The sequence below is a fragment of the Melozone crissalis genome, unplaced genomic scaffold (assembly GCF_028551555.1).
Source record: "Melozone crissalis strain CALT ecotype California unplaced genomic scaffold, PUWL_Pcris_2 ptg000029l_1, whole genome shotgun sequence".
Lineage (NCBI taxonomy): Eukaryota > Metazoa > Chordata > Aves > Passeriformes > Passerellidae > Melozone > Melozone crissalis.
This window is the reverse complement of record NW_026535807.1, coordinates 12,210,630-12,228,127: the sequence shown is the minus strand read 5'-3', so window position 1 is coordinate 12,228,127 and position 17,498 is coordinate 12,210,630. Positions and strand designations below refer to the sequence as shown.

The window sequence follows — 17,498 nt, the reverse complement described above, 5'->3', positions numbered from 1 at the left end:
AACACATGAAACATTTATACCAATTTTATGTTATTAATCAAACCTGCTGCATGCGATCCAGTTCTGAGTATTCTTCTAATTCTGACACAGATTTATAAACCTTGTCTAATTCACCATGCAGGATCTCACATTTCTGTTGCAATTCTTGTTCTCGTTCAGCTTTAGCCTGTTGGATCAGCTACAAAAGAATTTATTTTTTTCATGACAAAGGTGATTTTAAGTCCTTTCAATAATTACTGTACATACTACCATCTAAACATTTAATGCAAACAGACAGAAAACTAACAGTACAGATAAATTATCATCCTTGCAGCAGCTGATTTTTTTTTCCTATGTCCCACTTCAGCATGTGCAACCTCTATATGCTAGCATGGAAGCCTCATCTCAATAATCATAGCAGTTGGATTGCCTCAAAGGCCTCCTTCAGGAATCAGGAGACAGAAAATAAAGCATTGCAGAAACAAATAGATATTCTACATTTTGAGATTCAGTATTTTACTGCCAAAAAGGACATCTACAGTTGTTGAAAGTTGTACAGAGCCATGTACCTGTGGCTGTAAAAGCCAGAAATTCTAGAACATAAGACCACCTTAAAGCACTGGGTCTGCACACTCAAGGCTTTGTTTTAGGGTAGCAAACAAAAAATCAACAAAGAGAGAGGAGATTTCCTAAGACAAGGACACCTACTACCATGCAAAATTTGTGAAGCAGACAAACAGAATTTCACCAAAGGAGGAGCCACTCTTGTCATTTTGCACTAGAATAAGAACAGACTCATATCTGAAAGTATACAATGCAAATATACAGACCCATGAAAACTTGATGTGAAACTTTTCTTGTCCTCAACGTCTAGCACAATGCAAGTCACTTACAGCCAGCTACAGGCTCCCACTGCTGAGGGATTCTCACTAAGTAGTGAGATTAACTCTGTACTACCATTTTCATTAAAAGGAGTTACAACAAGTATCATGGACTCTCTATGTAGAAGTAGAAAATTAATTTTACTGATTTTTTGGGGGGATTAAAAGAATAAATTGCTTGCCTGGGGATAACATGCAAACCAAGTATTTTATAGACATAGCAGTCTCCCAAGCTGGGTATCTTTTCAGTCAGAGGCATAATTAATACCCTTGGACAACAATTATTAAAGGAGAAATCCTTATTTGTAATATTTAAAAGATACTGATTTTTAAAAATGTTAATTATTAATTCTTTAAAAATTTCAGAAGAAATTATCAAATCTATGCTAAATTACTACAGACCAAAAGAACAATAAAAGGCTTGATTTACTGTGTCATAGACAGAGACAAAGCATGCTAAGCAAGATGAATACAGGTGGTGGAAGAAAAGTAATCTACAGTCACACAGAGAAAATGAGATGCTGCATATTTTCTATTAACTATTGCTAGAAAACATTGCTCCCTCTGTTCTTTTTTTGACAGTACAAAATTCCATTTTAACTAAATGACTTTCTCTTCAGACACTCAGTCTTATTAAGGGCCTGACAGTTACATTTTCAGTTACATTTCAAGTACATGTAGTGAACTTTCATTACCTATATCTTACCTAGTACTGACCACAAGCATATTAGGATCATCAGATTTGCTGAAGCTCTTAAGTTACAGTGACAGTTTTAAAATTTAGCCACAAAAAGCCTGCTTTTGTTACAAAAATCTGGAAATATGTTTTTCATGCATGTCTAAATTAGTAGGGTTCATGTTATATGTGTATGTACATTTAGCCTGCTGATGAAATAGCTCAAGTAAAGTGAGAAGTCTAATAAGCCAAAATATACCATAAACTAAGAAAATGCTCTTACAGTATCATGCTCTTTAAAAATGCGGTTAATCTTCTTTGGCCAAGATATAGCTGTTTTATTGAGCTCCATGTCCTCGGGAGTAAACGGATAAACATCTATCAAGTAACTCATTTGCCGACAGCTCTCCTACAAAGAGAGATTTCACAAAACTTTAGGTATGATAGATCTGTTTCAAATACAGGGCATGATAATATTATCTATAAAGATAAAATAAAAATCTACATTTCATGAACTTTTCAGAATTCAGAGCTCCTTCAGCCAATTGAATATTAACATTCAAAATATATGTGTAACATTTTTCAAATCCCTGCCCTGATCATGAGCTTGTTTCTCTAAATATGACTCCTGTGTTCTGTAAATCTATATGCAGAACTTCTAATGTTATTAAGAATATACAAAATATAATTTCTGCAGATATAAACATATATATAGACCTATTACTATCAGAAAACCTGGCACATATTCACACACACATTCACAAACTACTCCTAATGTAACATCACCTACATTCTGCCCAGAGTAAATTGTTTCTTGTGTGTTCAAAGTCTGTTGACTGTTTTTACACATAAAATGTTCTTTATACTGTCTATTACATTTTCACAAATAGACTTTTAAGTAGTCTTGAAGTAAGTGTCCAAGTACAAAAAATAAACTGACTGATTTATTAGAAGCTGCATTTCCTCACAGACTTGCAGAACACACAGGAATGGGAAGAGAAGCAATTGCATATGGCAAAGAAGAAGCTGGACTTCCCACTTCTGTCTGAAGTAACACTGAGTTTACTCACACAGGCAGAAAAAAGTCTGCCCTCTGGAATTAATTATTTGTGTAGGTCAGCATGTCTAATAAAAGATCAAAAATTAAAGGATAGTCTTTTACCTTACTCCTTCGCACCAGGTCCTGAAAATCTTTGGTTTTGACTTCCTTCATGTGTTCCATCATTTCTACCATATCTTCTGTTGACTCAGGAATTTTTAATGCACATTCCTTAATGGCTTCACATTCAGTGATTATCCTATAGGTTCATTTTACATAAAATATCAATATTTTAAGATGCTAGTTTGACTGGTTTCAAGCTCAGCTTTAATGCAACTAAAAATTCAAATTACTTCTTTAAATATTCTCCCCTCACAAATTCCATTATTTATAAAACTAGAAGGGGAATATGACCAAGTCAGTCTAGACAAATTCTGGTTTCTGACTTGCAGTAATTGCTTTGTTTGGATTTTGGTATATTCTTCTGAAATAAATGCTTTAGTAACCTGTTGTAACTAAAAGAACTTCAGCAAACTCATTAGTGTACACACACTTTCCTAGTAAATATTGTCTCACTTTGGTAATGTGGAATCCCTATAAAACTTGGCCATAATTTTTCATTTTAACTAAAAAATGTAGTAAGTGTTTCCCCATGACTTAATCTATACCTGCAAATTAACCTCCTGTGTAACCAAACTGATATCCTGTAAGGTCACCCATACAGAAGATAAAGGGGAGGTGTTGGATATAATTTTTCTGAGTTTTAATAAGGCTTTTGATACTGTCCTTCACAGAATCCTTCTAGAAAAGTTGTCCAAGTGTGGGATGAGTGTGTTCATGGTGTGCTGGTGAAAACTGGTGAAGTGCAGAGCTCAAAGTGTTGTAGCAAATGGCTGGCAACTGTTACCAGCAGTGTTCCTCAGGATTCACTTCTGAGCCAATTCTGTTCAATGTATTTATCACAGGTTTTGATGCAAGAGTTGGAAGCACCACCAGCAAGTTTGCTCATCATACAGCTGTGAGGTGCTGCTGGCTCCCTTGAAGGATGGGACACTCTGCAGAATTAAACATTTGACTGTGATTAAGGGGATGGAAGCCAATGAGCTGAAATGCCAGATTCTGCACCCAGGATGCACACCAGCACAAACACAAATGGGGAAGAATGGCTGAGAAAAGCCCTGCTGAGGTATCCATCAGGTAATAAGAGAGTCTAACTTTGACAGTGCAGTTAATACTGTAATTCACACATAAATCCAGAACAGTAATAAAGTTCTTGGATCTTTGATCTTTGTTCTTTTAGCTCCTCCATTACCCAGGTCCATACTAATACATTCTCCTACCTTTTTTTGAGACTAACACAGCAGAAGAAATACAACAGCCTGTGCAAACTGAATAAGATCATTAGTTAGCCAAGAACCTTCAGCAAGCAAAGTATGGTATATTTGCATTTCTACTACATGTTTCTGTTTATGCATTTAACACATAGAGCATTCACAAGCAGAAAAATTCTACTTACCTTTCATTTTCCTCTCTGTAATCTGCAAATATTTTGTCCATTAGAATTTTTGCGAAGTTATTTGCACAATTAGCCAAACCTTGCTTTAAATCCTCACAATTCAAACAGATCATAGGGAAATAAATCACCTCTGGCAAACTCATGATTTCCTTCTTGAGGGTGAAAAATTCATCTATGAACTTCAGAAAAACATCAGACTTTACACTTCAGAGCTGTTGTTTAAATACTTGGCTACACGAGTAAGTATTAGATACTGAAGAAAAGAAGTAATGCTTTCTTCTATTTACCATAAATTTTTAGGGAAAAAATAAGCTACATTGTAGGTAGTCCATATATTTTTAGCTAAAAGCTAAGAACCTGCTACCCTCTGCTACCTTCTCATTATTGCTGTATTTATAGTAAAAATTATAAATAAAGTGTAGAATTAAAACTTACAGAAGTGTATTCATCAAAACTGGGTTGCTCTGCCATAAATGTGTTTATCCGTTCCTCTGCAGTTCCATCTACAAGCCAGCCATAATTTTCAACTACAATTCAATTACAACATATTTATATTACTAAAATGCATATGCCATACAGCAAGCTACTTATTACAAAGAAGTGACACAGCTATTTACACACTCTTCTATCACTTACCATAGCCTTTAAAATGTTGCTTTGGGCCTTCTAAGTTGTCTCTGATAGATTCTCCCAGAGTGGATTTGGCCCACTGGACGATGTGAGCAGGAAGCTCAGCATCCACAGTTTCACTGCCACCCATTAGCCAAGCATCTACCTTTTGGAAGTTCTAAGAGCAGTGCAAGAGCTGATTATTTAAATTTTAAAAAGCAGCACAAGGATATATATACTTTAAAAGTAAGTTGCAATCTGCAAGAAGACACGATCCCAAAAGTATGACACCCTGACCATGACCAAGTTCACATGCTTTATACACATGTAGAATGACTTTTGCTGAAGCAGAGTTGAATATGAAACATGTAAAGGAAAACAAAAAATTATCCAACCTTGCATTAAATGAAATTATTTAATAGATGCAAATACAGAAAACCAACCCCAAAACACTTCTCTGAAAGTACCACCACATGTGACTAGTGACCAATACTCAGTTTATACCTAATGCCCCCAGAAAGGCTCTCTTCCCTGGAACCACAGACAGGTTCCCAAGACATCAATCCTTTGATGTTGTATGTACGAGTTTTTAGGGATTTGAGTATTTTCTTTTTCTTAGAAAGAAAAGCAGTATCAACTCTAATTTTCCTTGTGTTTCTCTGGAGACCTTAACTTTAATAAAAAATTATTGTAAATCAGCACACATATAATAAAGATGTTATTGTAACTGCAGACCAAAGAGCAGACTAAAACAATCAATAGCAGGTGCACCAAGTTTTTATAAACAAGGAATTACAAAATTATTTCAGAGCCTGGAGTGCGACTGGACATCAAGATTCATTATGTGACCGGCAGAATCATTGTGGAAAATAAATAAAAGTTGCATTCTGATCCCATTTTCAGGGTAGTCAGACTCCTAAATCACAAGTATTTTCACATACTGAACATCTTAACAATTACATAACTAAATAAAAACAAAAGCACACCTGGAGAGTCTGTCCTATACATTCTACTACAAACAGAATTGCTTCTTCTAACTCTTGTAAGCTTGGATAAAACTCCATTCTATTTTCTTCAAGAGTCAAGTCCACTTTAAATATAGGCAGACGTCTTCTGTCTTCAAGATCAAAAAGTTTCACAAAAACTTCAGTTGTTCTTTGCAGTAATTCTTTCAGCTAGGTAATAATGAAGATCACCTATTAGTTGACATATAAAGGGCTCAACCCATTTTCCACTCATCCATTAAGCCAGGATTTCCACTCATTTTAGCACTTCTGGCCTGATTTATTGATAACTGAAGCAGTGTGAATTTTTCTAATAATTCTAAGTAGAAATCAGTTCTATTATTTTTTCTAATAATTCTAAGTAGAAATCAGTTCTATTATTTTTTCTAATAATTCTAAGTAGAAATCTGTTCTAATTTTTCTAGTGGTTATTAGTCCCAACCCTTAAATGAAAAAAGCTAATGAACAAGTAAGCATTTCAGTAAAGTCCATGCATCTATTTCTGCTGCAAAAGTAAGTATATTATTTAATACATGCATGTAGAAACAAAATATCTTGAAAGCATTTTCCTTCGATTAGACTATTGTTCCATTATTTTTCTACAAAGCAAGTAATGTTTTAATCCCATTAAGTTTATCATGGGAGGAAAGATATTTACCTGATTAGACATAAGCACAGCCACACAGTTATAAAAAGAGTCAAGGTGATCCAACTTTACACCATTGAGGGATTCTGGCTGACTGAAGAGACCGAGAACCCTTTGGTACCACGTAGTTGTTATCTTGTCTTCTGCTTTAGAACAGCTTAGGGATGCATCAGTTTTTAAAGATCTACAGTCAATTGGTCCTCTCAATCTAGAAAAGAAAGTTACAGCCAACTTTATAAACAAAATTTAAACAAAGCAAACATGGAGTAAAGTACCAATACAGACTTTTGTATTACAAACCTAGTTTTTCTCTAGCAGGAAGCGCAGTGGGAATTTACACATTGCTTCAGTAGACTAAAAGGAAAGAAAAAGCCTGCCTCAAACTCCAGGATTTGCAGAACAATTACCAGAAAAAATAATGAGGAAAAATACCTTGAAAATTATCTTTTTGAAAACTATGAAAATTTAAAGTTCCAAGATTAAACAGAAAATTCAACTTCTGAAAACCAGCAAGAAGTCTGATCTTCAAGGTTAGCATAGAATTTTCTATGATGATAATACTACTAGAAACTGATTTTTCAAATACTACTTAAACAGAGTTCTATGGAAATTAAGCATTAAGAATAAGTGAGCAATGAGGAGAACTTTACAAAATTAAAGGCAAAATACAAATCAAAAGGTCTGATATTACCAACAACTTGAATAACAATAAAATACGTAACAGAGAGAAAAAGAGTCGCATGTCATAACACAGAGTAACTAATCACAGTACATTAAAATGGTGCATCAAGGCAATGTTCTACGATAAATAACAGAACTGAACAAGCTCATCTTTGCCAGCTTCAAAAACCTATATGGGTCAATATTTCAGCAGAACAGACTTTACCTGCAACTAGAGAAATCCACTACAAGAAAGTTAAAGAATGCTGTATAACCAAAATCCAGTAGTGCTTGCATTGTGGGGTGAAGAATTCGTAAGGTGGAATTTATTTGGTTTTTCGCTTTGATGTAACTGTTGCGCCACGTACTAGAAAAATCCAGGCCTCTAAAAAAGAAAAAGCATTAAAAAGCAACCAAAACAAATAAACAAACAAAAATTAAGAGCTTAAGCACTACTTGAATAAAGTACTGATACATAAAAGATAGTATTCAAAAGATTATTCTCTAGCATGAATAGTTCATTAATGCCACACACATGTCCTCACTACCATGCAGTGGAAGTCATACAGATACTGTGTCTGATAAAACATGTTCTGTCCTCCATGGTATTTTCAGATGCTGCTCTACGTAACTATAACAGTAATAAAACACTGTCAGTGCTAAAACTTTGTAGAGCATTCAGATAAGAGATGTTCAAATGCAAGATCCTCTGCAGAGATTTAAAAATGTCCCAGTAAGAGGCTCCAGAATTAATAGAATTAATCTTGTACCATAACTCTGTCCACACAGCTCAACAAGAATGTCCCTCATGTAACTCAAGTGTGTTTTGCCAGGGAGTTATTTGCTAACTTAATCTACTCACAGAGGTAATGAAGGCAAAGGTGCCTCCTCTTCCAACTTATCAAGTCCTTTTATGTCTGGTTTTACAAGAGCTCTTCTCACTAAAAAAAAATACATGAACATTAGATGAAAATTAGGCCATATTCAAGAGTCACTGAACTTCCTTGAACCAAGCACATAGTAGGAGGAAAAAGTAATTGTGTCACCCTAGTCTGCAAAACATGCTCTCTCAAAGGTAACTGAAAATCAACAGCTTCTGCTGAATTTTTATACAGATTTGGGTGCCTTAACTCCAATTCTGGCTCCTGCTCCTGAAGGTTTTCCGATGGCTCTGTGCTTAAATAATTGAATACTTCTGCAGTTTCTTTGCTGAGGGGATGGTAAGAGAGAGCAACAGGCTCCTCAGGGAGCTGCTCATGGCACAGAGGGCAAGGAGCACCTGGACAGTGCTCTCAGTTGTATGGTTGAGTTTTAGAGAGCCCTGCAAGGAGCTGGACTCTAATCCTTATGGACCCCTTCCAACCTGATATATTCTATAACTGCAAGAATTTACGGCAACTTTGTTACATAATTACGGTGAGGTACTGTAATTATGCCACTGATGACATTACAAAGAAGTTAGTCCAATGTTCAATTGTTTATTTTTTAATCTACATTTTTTAAAAGATCAGACTTTCACTAAAACATCAACAAAACTGAGCCCAATTTCAGATTCCAGTTACTATAAATGTAAATAAATTAATACATGATTTCAAGGGAAAACACTTTCAAAACTCCAGTTCATGACTCTTTTTAAAAGGTTTTAAAATTGAAGTGACCTGTATGAGTAATATCTGAAAGCAGAAATTATCTTTGCAGATTTTTATTGTGAGCTTGCTCCTGCAACAAAAGCACCATCAGGAAACTTATGAATGCATTTGTGAATAAAAAGCTTAAAAAAGCTGCTGCTCCTGAAAAGGTAGAAAGAATGACTAGTTCATTCAAAGTTTCTCTTTTCTTTAACAGTAAATAGCAATACATTCTTGCTTCAAATTAACTCAATGGGTTAAAGACATAATGAAATAACTTCAACCTTTTTGACATGAGCTCTGCAGCTGTCTTTGCTTGAACTGTAATTTCAGCTGGTTAACTTTTTACTGTTTCAAATAAAATAAGCATGTTTTGCCTTAAATATTATGGCCAACACACATTTGATAAGGCAGGAAAAGCTAAATCAGTAGTTGATTACAAACATCCTGCCTGGCTGAAAGAACAAACCAGAAAAGTTATTTTAAGCATGAGAATATGGAGGGTATAATATATACACTAACATTAATATAGGTGCTCAGCAATCTGTGGTACTTACACAGACATCTTTGCATGCTTTTTTCATAATCCCTTACTACCTCCTTTAAAAGGTCTTCAGTGAGCAGCTCTCTTTCTTTGCCCTTCATAAGTGACTGTGGCACCATGGCAAGCATGGACCTCAGCCACTGCTGCTGGATGGGAACCATTGGATTGCTCTGCACACAATTCTTCAAAAAGAAGTATTCTGCCTGCAAGGACAAGATATTCAGAGGCCTAATAACTACCTATGTACGTATTTTTGGGTTAGGCTTGGCAAAAGTCTCTTTTTATTCATAATTTCTTCATTTCAAAATTTCTTAATTTCCTTAAAGGTAGGGTATTTAATCTAATCTTTTCAGTATTCACTGACTAATACCCTAAAAACTGTTTTGTGGTTGGTAGCATGGTCTCTCTGTCTTAATGTTCAAATATAAAATACTGTACTTGTCGGGATGGCATTTTCCTTGGTCCCCTGCTGAAGTTTGTGACTAACAATAAGATAGTTCAAGGTTAAGGTTATTGTTCTTTGGACAAACATTTATCTGGCAAAAATTGTGGAAAACATCCTCCATAAGAGGAGTGGGTCTTAGCCAAAGAAATAGGTATTTCTGCTTTTGACTGACAGCTTTTGTATAAAATCTCTACAGAATGAGTTTGCCTAACAACAGCTAGGCTAAACTGGTGTTACCTGAGGCTACTTAATATAAATATTTCAATACTAATTTGAGCTTCAACTGGCTCTCAGAGATGAAGTCTTACTTTAAAAGCTATACACAAATTTGAAGTTTAGTGCATGTTCTTCAAATTAAGGGAACGATGTCAAAAACTCCTTTTTGTACAGGCTAAGGTATAATCTATGACCTCAACTGAAAAAAATCCTGAAGCCTGTTAGGTTTTTTTTTCCTAAATAATGACCTTTAACTAAGGTTAAATTATTATTGATAGATGCTCTTTCTAAAACACAAAAATACTTTCCCTCTACAGGACCACAAGACAAGATTCCCATTTTGCTCCTATTCAATCTTCCCTCACCAAGATTACTTCTTCTTGTTTAATAACAATAATTCTGCATAGCATACTCAACTTCTCTTAATAGGGGCCATTCACTCTTCTATGCCAAAAAAAGCAAATGAAAGAATTTAACTCACCCTTAGTTGACTTTCATTGTCCATCTGTATAAAAAGAAATGGAAAATTGTTATATATGAAGAACATACAAACAAAAATACTGGAAATATAAAATTTAGCAAATCTTATTCTTAAACAAAGACTTTATTCTACAGATATACAGGCATACATTTCAATTGGATTACCTGAGTATATAAATACATTTATGAATTACTGAGGAGCAAAACAAGTATCTTGAAGTGAATTCTAAGAAGGAAAATAAATGTCCCAATAACAAAGAATTAAATAGAAAATACTTAATAAAGAAATACTTTCTCACAGTGGAAGGCAGTTCTGTGATAGGAGGTGCAGCATCTCTCTCCTCTCTTTCATCCATGTCAATGTAATAGACTTCAAGAGCTCGATCAATTCTAAAGTAAACCACAGCATCAGAAGTGCAGAAAAACCACAAATAATACAACAAAAATAATGCTAGCACTTGAATCAATGCAACCTATTTTTTCATGTTTATCACTAAATCTCACCCAAATTATATGAAACAAACACTGTTATTTGTCAAATATCAAATGTGTAATGTCTCTTTCACTTGAATTTCAACATGTCGTGAATTACATGAAACTCACAGTATCTGATGAATGGTCTTTTGCTCCTCCTTGCCTCTGTGGTATGCCAACAGTTTCTTCTGAGATGGTGTCTCTTCAGATACGACTGGAGTAGGTAAAGCAGGGGGACGAAACAAAGTTCTTAAAGTCCGTTTACTGGAAGTTGCCTCATCTGAGTGCTCCATCTAAAACCATAAGAAAATCAAAATTCTAGAAACCAATCCAGTCCAGAAAGGAGTTTAACACATGCATCTATTAAGTTGAATGTATGTAAGGCATAAAATGAGGTCACCTCAGGGATCTCCACAGTTTAGGTATGAGTTGTTTCAAAAAAGAGAACAATAGTTTATATGGTACAATGGCAAAGTTCAAGGGAAAGTGTGTACATACAGAGCCTGTCATAAGAAGGAAAAAAGAGAGAGGAAGAAAGAAAGAAAAAAAACTCCAACAAATTTCAACTAAAAGATCACTCTTCTATGGCGGCTTAATCGCCTGAGCGGGGCTATTCCAAAGACTGATGGTCGGATTCCCCTGGAAACACGATACACAAACTCACCACTGCTTTTCAACAGTTTCCCACAGGGGAGCAGAAAGACAAAACTACCTCCTAAATCAGTGGTATATCCTAAAACCGCACCAAAGCGGGGATGATGGATGCACCAAAGGACACAAAGGACTCAACCACGGCCGGCCGGGACACGGCCCCACGGCCTTTTCCCGGCTCCCTCAGCCCCGCCGCCCGCACCTCTCCCGGCGCCGCGGCCCCGCTCGGCACAACAGCGCGGTTACCGCGGAGCCGAGGGCGGGGCCCGGTCCGTGAGGGGTGCTCGGGGCTCTCCCTGGCCGAGATCGGTGCCTGTCGTGATGACAGGAAAAAAAAAGAAAAAGAAAAACTTGGAAAAACCTTACCTTGACCGTCCCTGTCTTCCGCAGGGTTGAGACAATCCGAGCCAGTCAGAAAGTCCCTCTGCTCCAGGCTCTGCCTGCACCAAGCAGATCATAGCAAAAAGGCTTGAGGAATTAGAAATATAATGCCCTAATACATCAGGTGGCTGTTGCTAAGCTTTTCCTTTTTGTACAACTATAAATGGAAATTTTAATGAACTCTACAGATTTGCTACCCACCTGCCCACACTTGGCAAAAGAGGCTTTAAGATCCTAATTTTGTGTCTGTGTAGGCAGAGCTCCACACGCAGTCTGAGGGAGCAGCGGGGGCGGAGGGGGAATTTTATGTCTATTTTCCAAAGTCCTGGACACCTTCCTGGCGTGGCTCTCACTGCCAGGGACTATTCAGCGTAGGTCTCAACCCAGACACGAAATGTTTTCTCACGAACTGAACACAAACCCAAACTCTTGACGTTAAAGGATTTATCCACAGGCAATTAGCATCAGGGCGTTATGAGGGAGACCCGCCCACGCCTCGAACGTCTGTTGGCCAGGAAGCTGCGCCGTGCAGACAGGGTTTTGCTGCTGAGGGAGCAGAACCCGCTGGTTCTCCGGTCGGCCAGACTCACGCCGTGCCGACGGGTTAACGGCAGGGCACGGGCTGCGGGCACGGGAGCGACAGCACGGCCCGGAGCGGGGCACGGGACAGCGGCAGGGGGCGCTGCCTCACTGCCGACGGCGCGAGCCCACCCCCTTCCCGCCTCCCGTGCGGCCCCGCCCCTTGTCCCGTGCGCTGACGGCGGCCCCACCCGTTGCCCCGCCCCCGTCGCGCGCGGTGACGGCTGCGACAGTCTCGCCTCGCCTCGCCTCGCCCCGCCCCGCCCCGCCCCGCCCCGCTCGGCGGTTCCGGCCGCGCCCCGCGGAAGCCGCAGCGGCGCCGGGTCCATGTGGCGTCGGCTCTGCTCCGCCCTCCGGAGCCTCCGCGGCTCCCCCGCCGCACCCCCGCACGGCGGTGGCGGCCGCCCGCCCGCCGCCATGGAGCGCGCCGTGGTGCGCTGCGTCCCGTCCGAGCCTAAGCTGAGCCTGCGGTTCGTGCTGCCCGACGGCAGTGCTCGGCACATGCAGCGCGACCAGGAGGAGCCGCTGGGGCGGGCGCTGGCGCGCATCGCCACCAACGCCGCTAAGGGCCAAGGCAAGGCGGGCAAGAAGAGCAAGAAGGCGCGGGCGGAGGGCGGCGCGGAGGGCGAGGCGGCGGTGCCGGCAGTGCCGGCCGTGCGGCTGTTCTCCCACGACGGCGCGGCGGTGGCGGAGGAGGTGCCGAACGCGGCTGCCTGGCAGGACGGCGCCGTGCTGCACATCGGGGACGCGCGGTACCGCGTGGAGCGCAACCCGCCCGCGCTCACCGAGCTCCGCCTGCCGCGCTCGCTCCTCGCCGGCTTCCCCGTGTGCCCCAAGGTGAGCGCCGAGTTCGCCGCTCCGCAGCACTGCCTGTTCCGCTGGTTCCGCGAGCAGCGCCCCGCGGACGGCGGGAAGGCGGCTGGGGAGGCCTGGGTGGAGACGGCGGCGGCCGAGCGCGTATTCACGCCGTCCAACGCGCTGGTGGGGCTGCGGCTGAAGCTGCGCTGCACGCCCGGGGACGGGGAGCAGCGCTACGGCCCGGCCCTCGAGGTGGAAAGCAGCGGCCCCGTGGAGGCCGGGCCCGGCGCCTGCACCTTCGACGCCCGGCACCTCTACACCAAGAAGGTTTGCGGCCACGGCTCCGTCCGCGCCGTCTCCTACAACATCCTGGCCGACACGTACGCGCAGACGGAGTTCTCCCGCACCGTGCTCTACCCCTACTGCGCTCCCTACGCCCTGGAGATCGACTACCGCCAGAACCTGCTCAAGAAGGAGCTGGCGGGCTACAGCGCCGATCTCATCTGCTTGCAAGAGGTGGATAAATCTGTCTTCGTGGACAGCTTGGCCCCGGCGCTGGATGCTTTTGGACTGGAGGGGCTGTTCAAGATTAAGGAGAAGCAGCACGAAGGCCTGGCCACTTTCTATCGCAGGGACAAGTTCAGCCTCCTCAGCCAGCACGACATCGCTTTCAGCGAAGCCCTGCTCTCAGAGCCGCTGCACAAGGAGCTGTGTGAGCAGCTGGCCAAGTACCCCCTGGTGCAGGAGAAAGTGCTGCAGAGATCCTCTGTGCTGCAGGTACCAGCTTGGACATGCCTTCTTGTCTTTCCCTTCTTTTTTCCCCCTTTCTTCTCCTCCCACTGTCTCCAGGTGCAGCAGGACCAGCATTCTTGAGCCTCAGCCAGTAAAAGGGAGATGAGGGATTAAGAGTTTGAAACATGGAACTTTGTTCTCTGTTAGCTGGGGTATGAATAGAGGAGAAGATCAGCTTAGGAACAAAAATAAAACATTGAGATCTTACTGAACTGCATATATGGAATTACCAAAATTTGATTAAAAAAGGCAATATTATTTTGCTTTAAAATGAAGACAACTGTTGAGATTCTGGGCCAGGTAGTGATTCCTGGCTTGTGGTATTGGCAGCCAGTGTTTCATTACTTACTCTTATATGTCAGAATATACTTTATAAACTTAGATCTTATAAATCAATTTTAAGTTAGTTGAGTATGCTTTATAATGCCTCTTTAGCAAGTGACAGGAGGGAGACAAATAAGGTTGGACAGGTGTGTGAGCTTCCTGATGCCAGAGGCTCTGCCCACAGAGCAGTGGTAAAGTACAAGCGTGTAAGATAAAAGGCTGTGTCAAGAACTGCAGAAACACCATTAAAAGTTTCCTGCTCATGGACTGAGTAGGACTAATGGGATTTCTTTGATAACTGAAATCACCTCCAAATTTTATTTAGTTTAACAATTATAGAATGCTACATTTGATTGCTGAAAATGGAGATTTAGCTCCAGTTCTGTTGCAAAGAGTGAATACAAAAGTATTCAGAATGGTACAGCCTGAACTATATCTCATGAAAAATTATGGCCAAACCAGACACAGTCAAAAGAATGTAGTGGTAATATTTTGGCTGATACTCAGACCTTACATAGAAGACTATTGAGCAGTACAGCTCCTAAATTGAGTTGATTGGTTATAAGCATCAGATTCTTTGAACTGGATTGCCACAGAGGCATAAGCTGACTAGTGCATTTTAAAATATATAACCTCTCTATTTAAGACTTAACAAACACTGCTTTCTCTCTTAAAGGTTTCAGTTCTTCAGTCTACAACTGATCCTTCCAGGAAACTTTGTGTAGCAAATACCCACCTATACTGGCACCCCAAAGGTAAGTTTGGCACATTCCTGCATGTAGGATAACTGGGTTTGGAAAGGTTTTTGCTCTACCTTGGGAGAATAGATTTCCCACCATTCTTGTGCAGCTATAGCCTTTTCTTCTGCAACTGAGGGTTTCCTGCCTCACTTCTTATCTAGATGAAATCAAGCCAGACTCCTAGGCCTGTTTATATATTTGGTTTTTTTAGTGTGCCTAGGAGTCAATAGAATCCAGCTGAAAGCAAGGCAAGTCACAGTACACACAATTCACCCAAAAAGCAGCCCATAAAATAGAGAGAACTTTGTGTGTGCTTATGGTTTCCCAGACCTGTTGAACATGGAGCTCTCCCAGAGTACTGCCAGGAGGGGCAACCAGATTGGGCTCCAGAAGCTGTTAGGATAGATTCTTCTCAGTTAGTTTTCTTTTGGCTCTATGCATTTTTGGGAATATTATTAGGATGGTTGCCATGAAATGGAAAACTGCTGTATATGGGTGTTAAAGCTTCAGAGTTCTTGCATGGGCAAGTTTAAGTAGAAATTGTTAACTCAAAAACTTCCATAGTCACAAACTTTAAAGGCTTCTTAATTCATGAAAACTACTCTAAAATTCAGGATTGCTGTTTCAGAGCTATATGTGCTTAAATGAGCAATCCAGTGAGCACCTCCAGTACTGTTCTGCATTATTTGAAATAATACTGTTTTATGTCCTTAGGTGGGAACATCCGTCTGATCCAGGTTGCTGTGGCCATGTCTCACATCCAGCACGTAGCCTGTGACTTGTACCCCAGGATCCCAGTCATATTCTGTGGAGATTTCAATAGCACACCCTCCTCAGGAGCCTACAGTTTTATCAGCAGTGGTGGCATTGCTGAAGATCATGAAGACTGGGTCTCAAATGGGGAGGAAGAAAGGTGCAGTATGTCTCTAAGCCATCCTTTCAAACTGCTAAGTGCTTGTGGGGAACCTGCTTACACAAACTATGTTGGTGGCTTTCATGGATGTCTGGACTACATTTTCATTGACAGAAACGCTCTAGAGGTGGAACAAGTTATTCCATTGCCAAGTCATGAAGAAATAACAACCCACCAGGCTTTGCCAAGTGTTTCACATCCTTCTGATCATATAGCACTTATATGTGACTTGAAGTGGAAATAGAGTAGCTCTGGCATGGTGCATTTGGGGGTTTTTAAACAAGAAATTTAATTTAATGTACTGCTGGGCAACTGAAGTTAGACCCTGACTTGTATACTACTAAAAGGAAAGCCAAAATGATTAATGAAGAGTTCATTTGTTTAATGGGTCTACAGAGTATTGTCATACTATTCAGAATATTTGCATGACAATTTCCCCCTTTTTTTATGCTAATGGGAAAAATACATTGAAGACAGGGTTTTGAAAATTGGATTATCATATACCTTTTTAGTGGTGTTTTTAAATAATTAAAAATTATTTTGTTTTAAAAAAAGGAACTTGATGTAATTTGTAAGACAGTCTACAAATTGAACCCTGTTTAATTCAGAAATAAACACAGAACCCAAACTCATATGGATTTAGTTGACTCCACTTTGATTAATATAATGGTAATTTAAGTTCATAAATTGTCTTTTTCACTTACCATTACTATGGCACAACTTCTAGTAAGTTGCATGAAAATGTACTTGTACCTACCAACTTCTGAAATGATGTTCTTAATTATCAGTGAGTAGACCTTGTCAAAAATCAACCATGTTAAATTCAAGGCTATAATTGATTTGGAAGCAATTTGTCTGCCCACATAACATGGGTAATGAGGATAATGTTAACACCTTGTGAAATTGGACTACGTGAAGAAACAGCATCTACTTTGAACATATGTTCCTTCTGGTTTGAGTTATCAGCAATAAAAGGTACTGGAGTTTAGGACAAGCAGCTTTGGATGGGAGGGAGCTTTTTATCAGTATCATCTGTTTTCAGGTGGGGAGAGATACAGAACAATGTGGTGCATTAGTTATCTGTGCCTAAACCTTTACAAAGTAACACAAGCGACTTGCAAACCTTTATCACCATGGTTATATTTTGTTTTTCTCTTGCATACAAAGACAACCTGAATTTGTAGTGTTTTTACATGCATTTTTTCTTTCAAGGAATAGCCTAACTAGTTTGCCCTATTTTGTCAGATGCAGGGAAGTGTATTTTATCCATACCTTCACAGAATGTGCTGGAGTGGGTTCAGTCATTTAACAAGCTTCTTGCCCTGCATCATTCATCCATGGGAAACAAAAAGCATTTGGAAACCACTCACTTCCTTTTTCATCTAATAAAACTCCCTTTATCAATTGTCTGTCACTGTTGTCAGTTTGGGTTATTTTCTTAGTTACTGGTGTCTTCCATGGCAAAACAAGTCTGCCTGGGTTGATGTGCACTCTCTCTTGCACACCTGCTCACCTCCCCTACA

At 40.1% G+C, this 17,498-nt stretch overlaps 2 protein-coding genes across 2 annotated transcripts in view; one reads left to right on the top strand and one right to left on the bottom strand.

The window, feature by feature from the left end:
* The window catches only part of DNAH12 (dynein axonemal heavy chain 12), a 58,794-nt gene extending 46,906 nt beyond the window's left edge, over positions 1-11,888 (bottom strand). The window contains exons 1-15 of the mRNA XM_054280822.1: positions 11,821-11,888; positions 10,927-11,090; positions 10,623-10,713; positions 10,325-10,348; positions 9,196-9,385; positions 7,873-7,951; positions 7,237-7,395; positions 6,363-6,558; positions 5,687-5,875; positions 4,728-4,878; positions 4,527-4,618; positions 4,092-4,270; positions 2,699-2,834; positions 1,820-1,945; positions 44-178 (exon numbers count right to left, since the gene is read on the bottom strand). Coding sequence (XP_054136797.1) covers positions 44-178; positions 1,820-1,945; positions 2,699-2,834; positions 4,092-4,270; positions 4,527-4,618; positions 4,728-4,878; positions 5,687-5,875; positions 6,363-6,558; positions 7,237-7,395; positions 7,873-7,951; positions 9,196-9,385; positions 10,325-10,348; positions 10,623-10,713; positions 10,927-11,090 — 1,911 coding nt within the window. The 5' untranslated portion in view covers positions 11,821-11,888. The remainder of the gene's footprint in view (positions 1-43; positions 179-1,819; positions 1,946-2,698; positions 2,835-4,091; positions 4,271-4,526; positions 4,619-4,727; positions 4,879-5,686; positions 5,876-6,362; positions 6,559-7,236; positions 7,396-7,872; positions 7,952-9,195; positions 9,386-10,324; positions 10,349-10,622; positions 10,714-10,926; positions 11,091-11,820) is intronic.
* Positions 11,889-12,735: 847 nt separating this feature from the next.
* Positions 12,736-17,255, top strand: PDE12 (phosphodiesterase 12). The gene is made up of 3 exons (XM_054280825.1): positions 12,736-13,983; positions 14,999-15,077; positions 15,777-17,255. Exons 1-3 carry the CDS (start codon positions 12,736-12,738, stop codon positions 16,217-16,219), a joined length of 1,770 nt encoding a protein of 589 aa, XP_054136800.1. The 3' UTR covers positions 16,220-17,255.
* Positions 17,256-17,498: the final 243 nt, after the last annotated feature.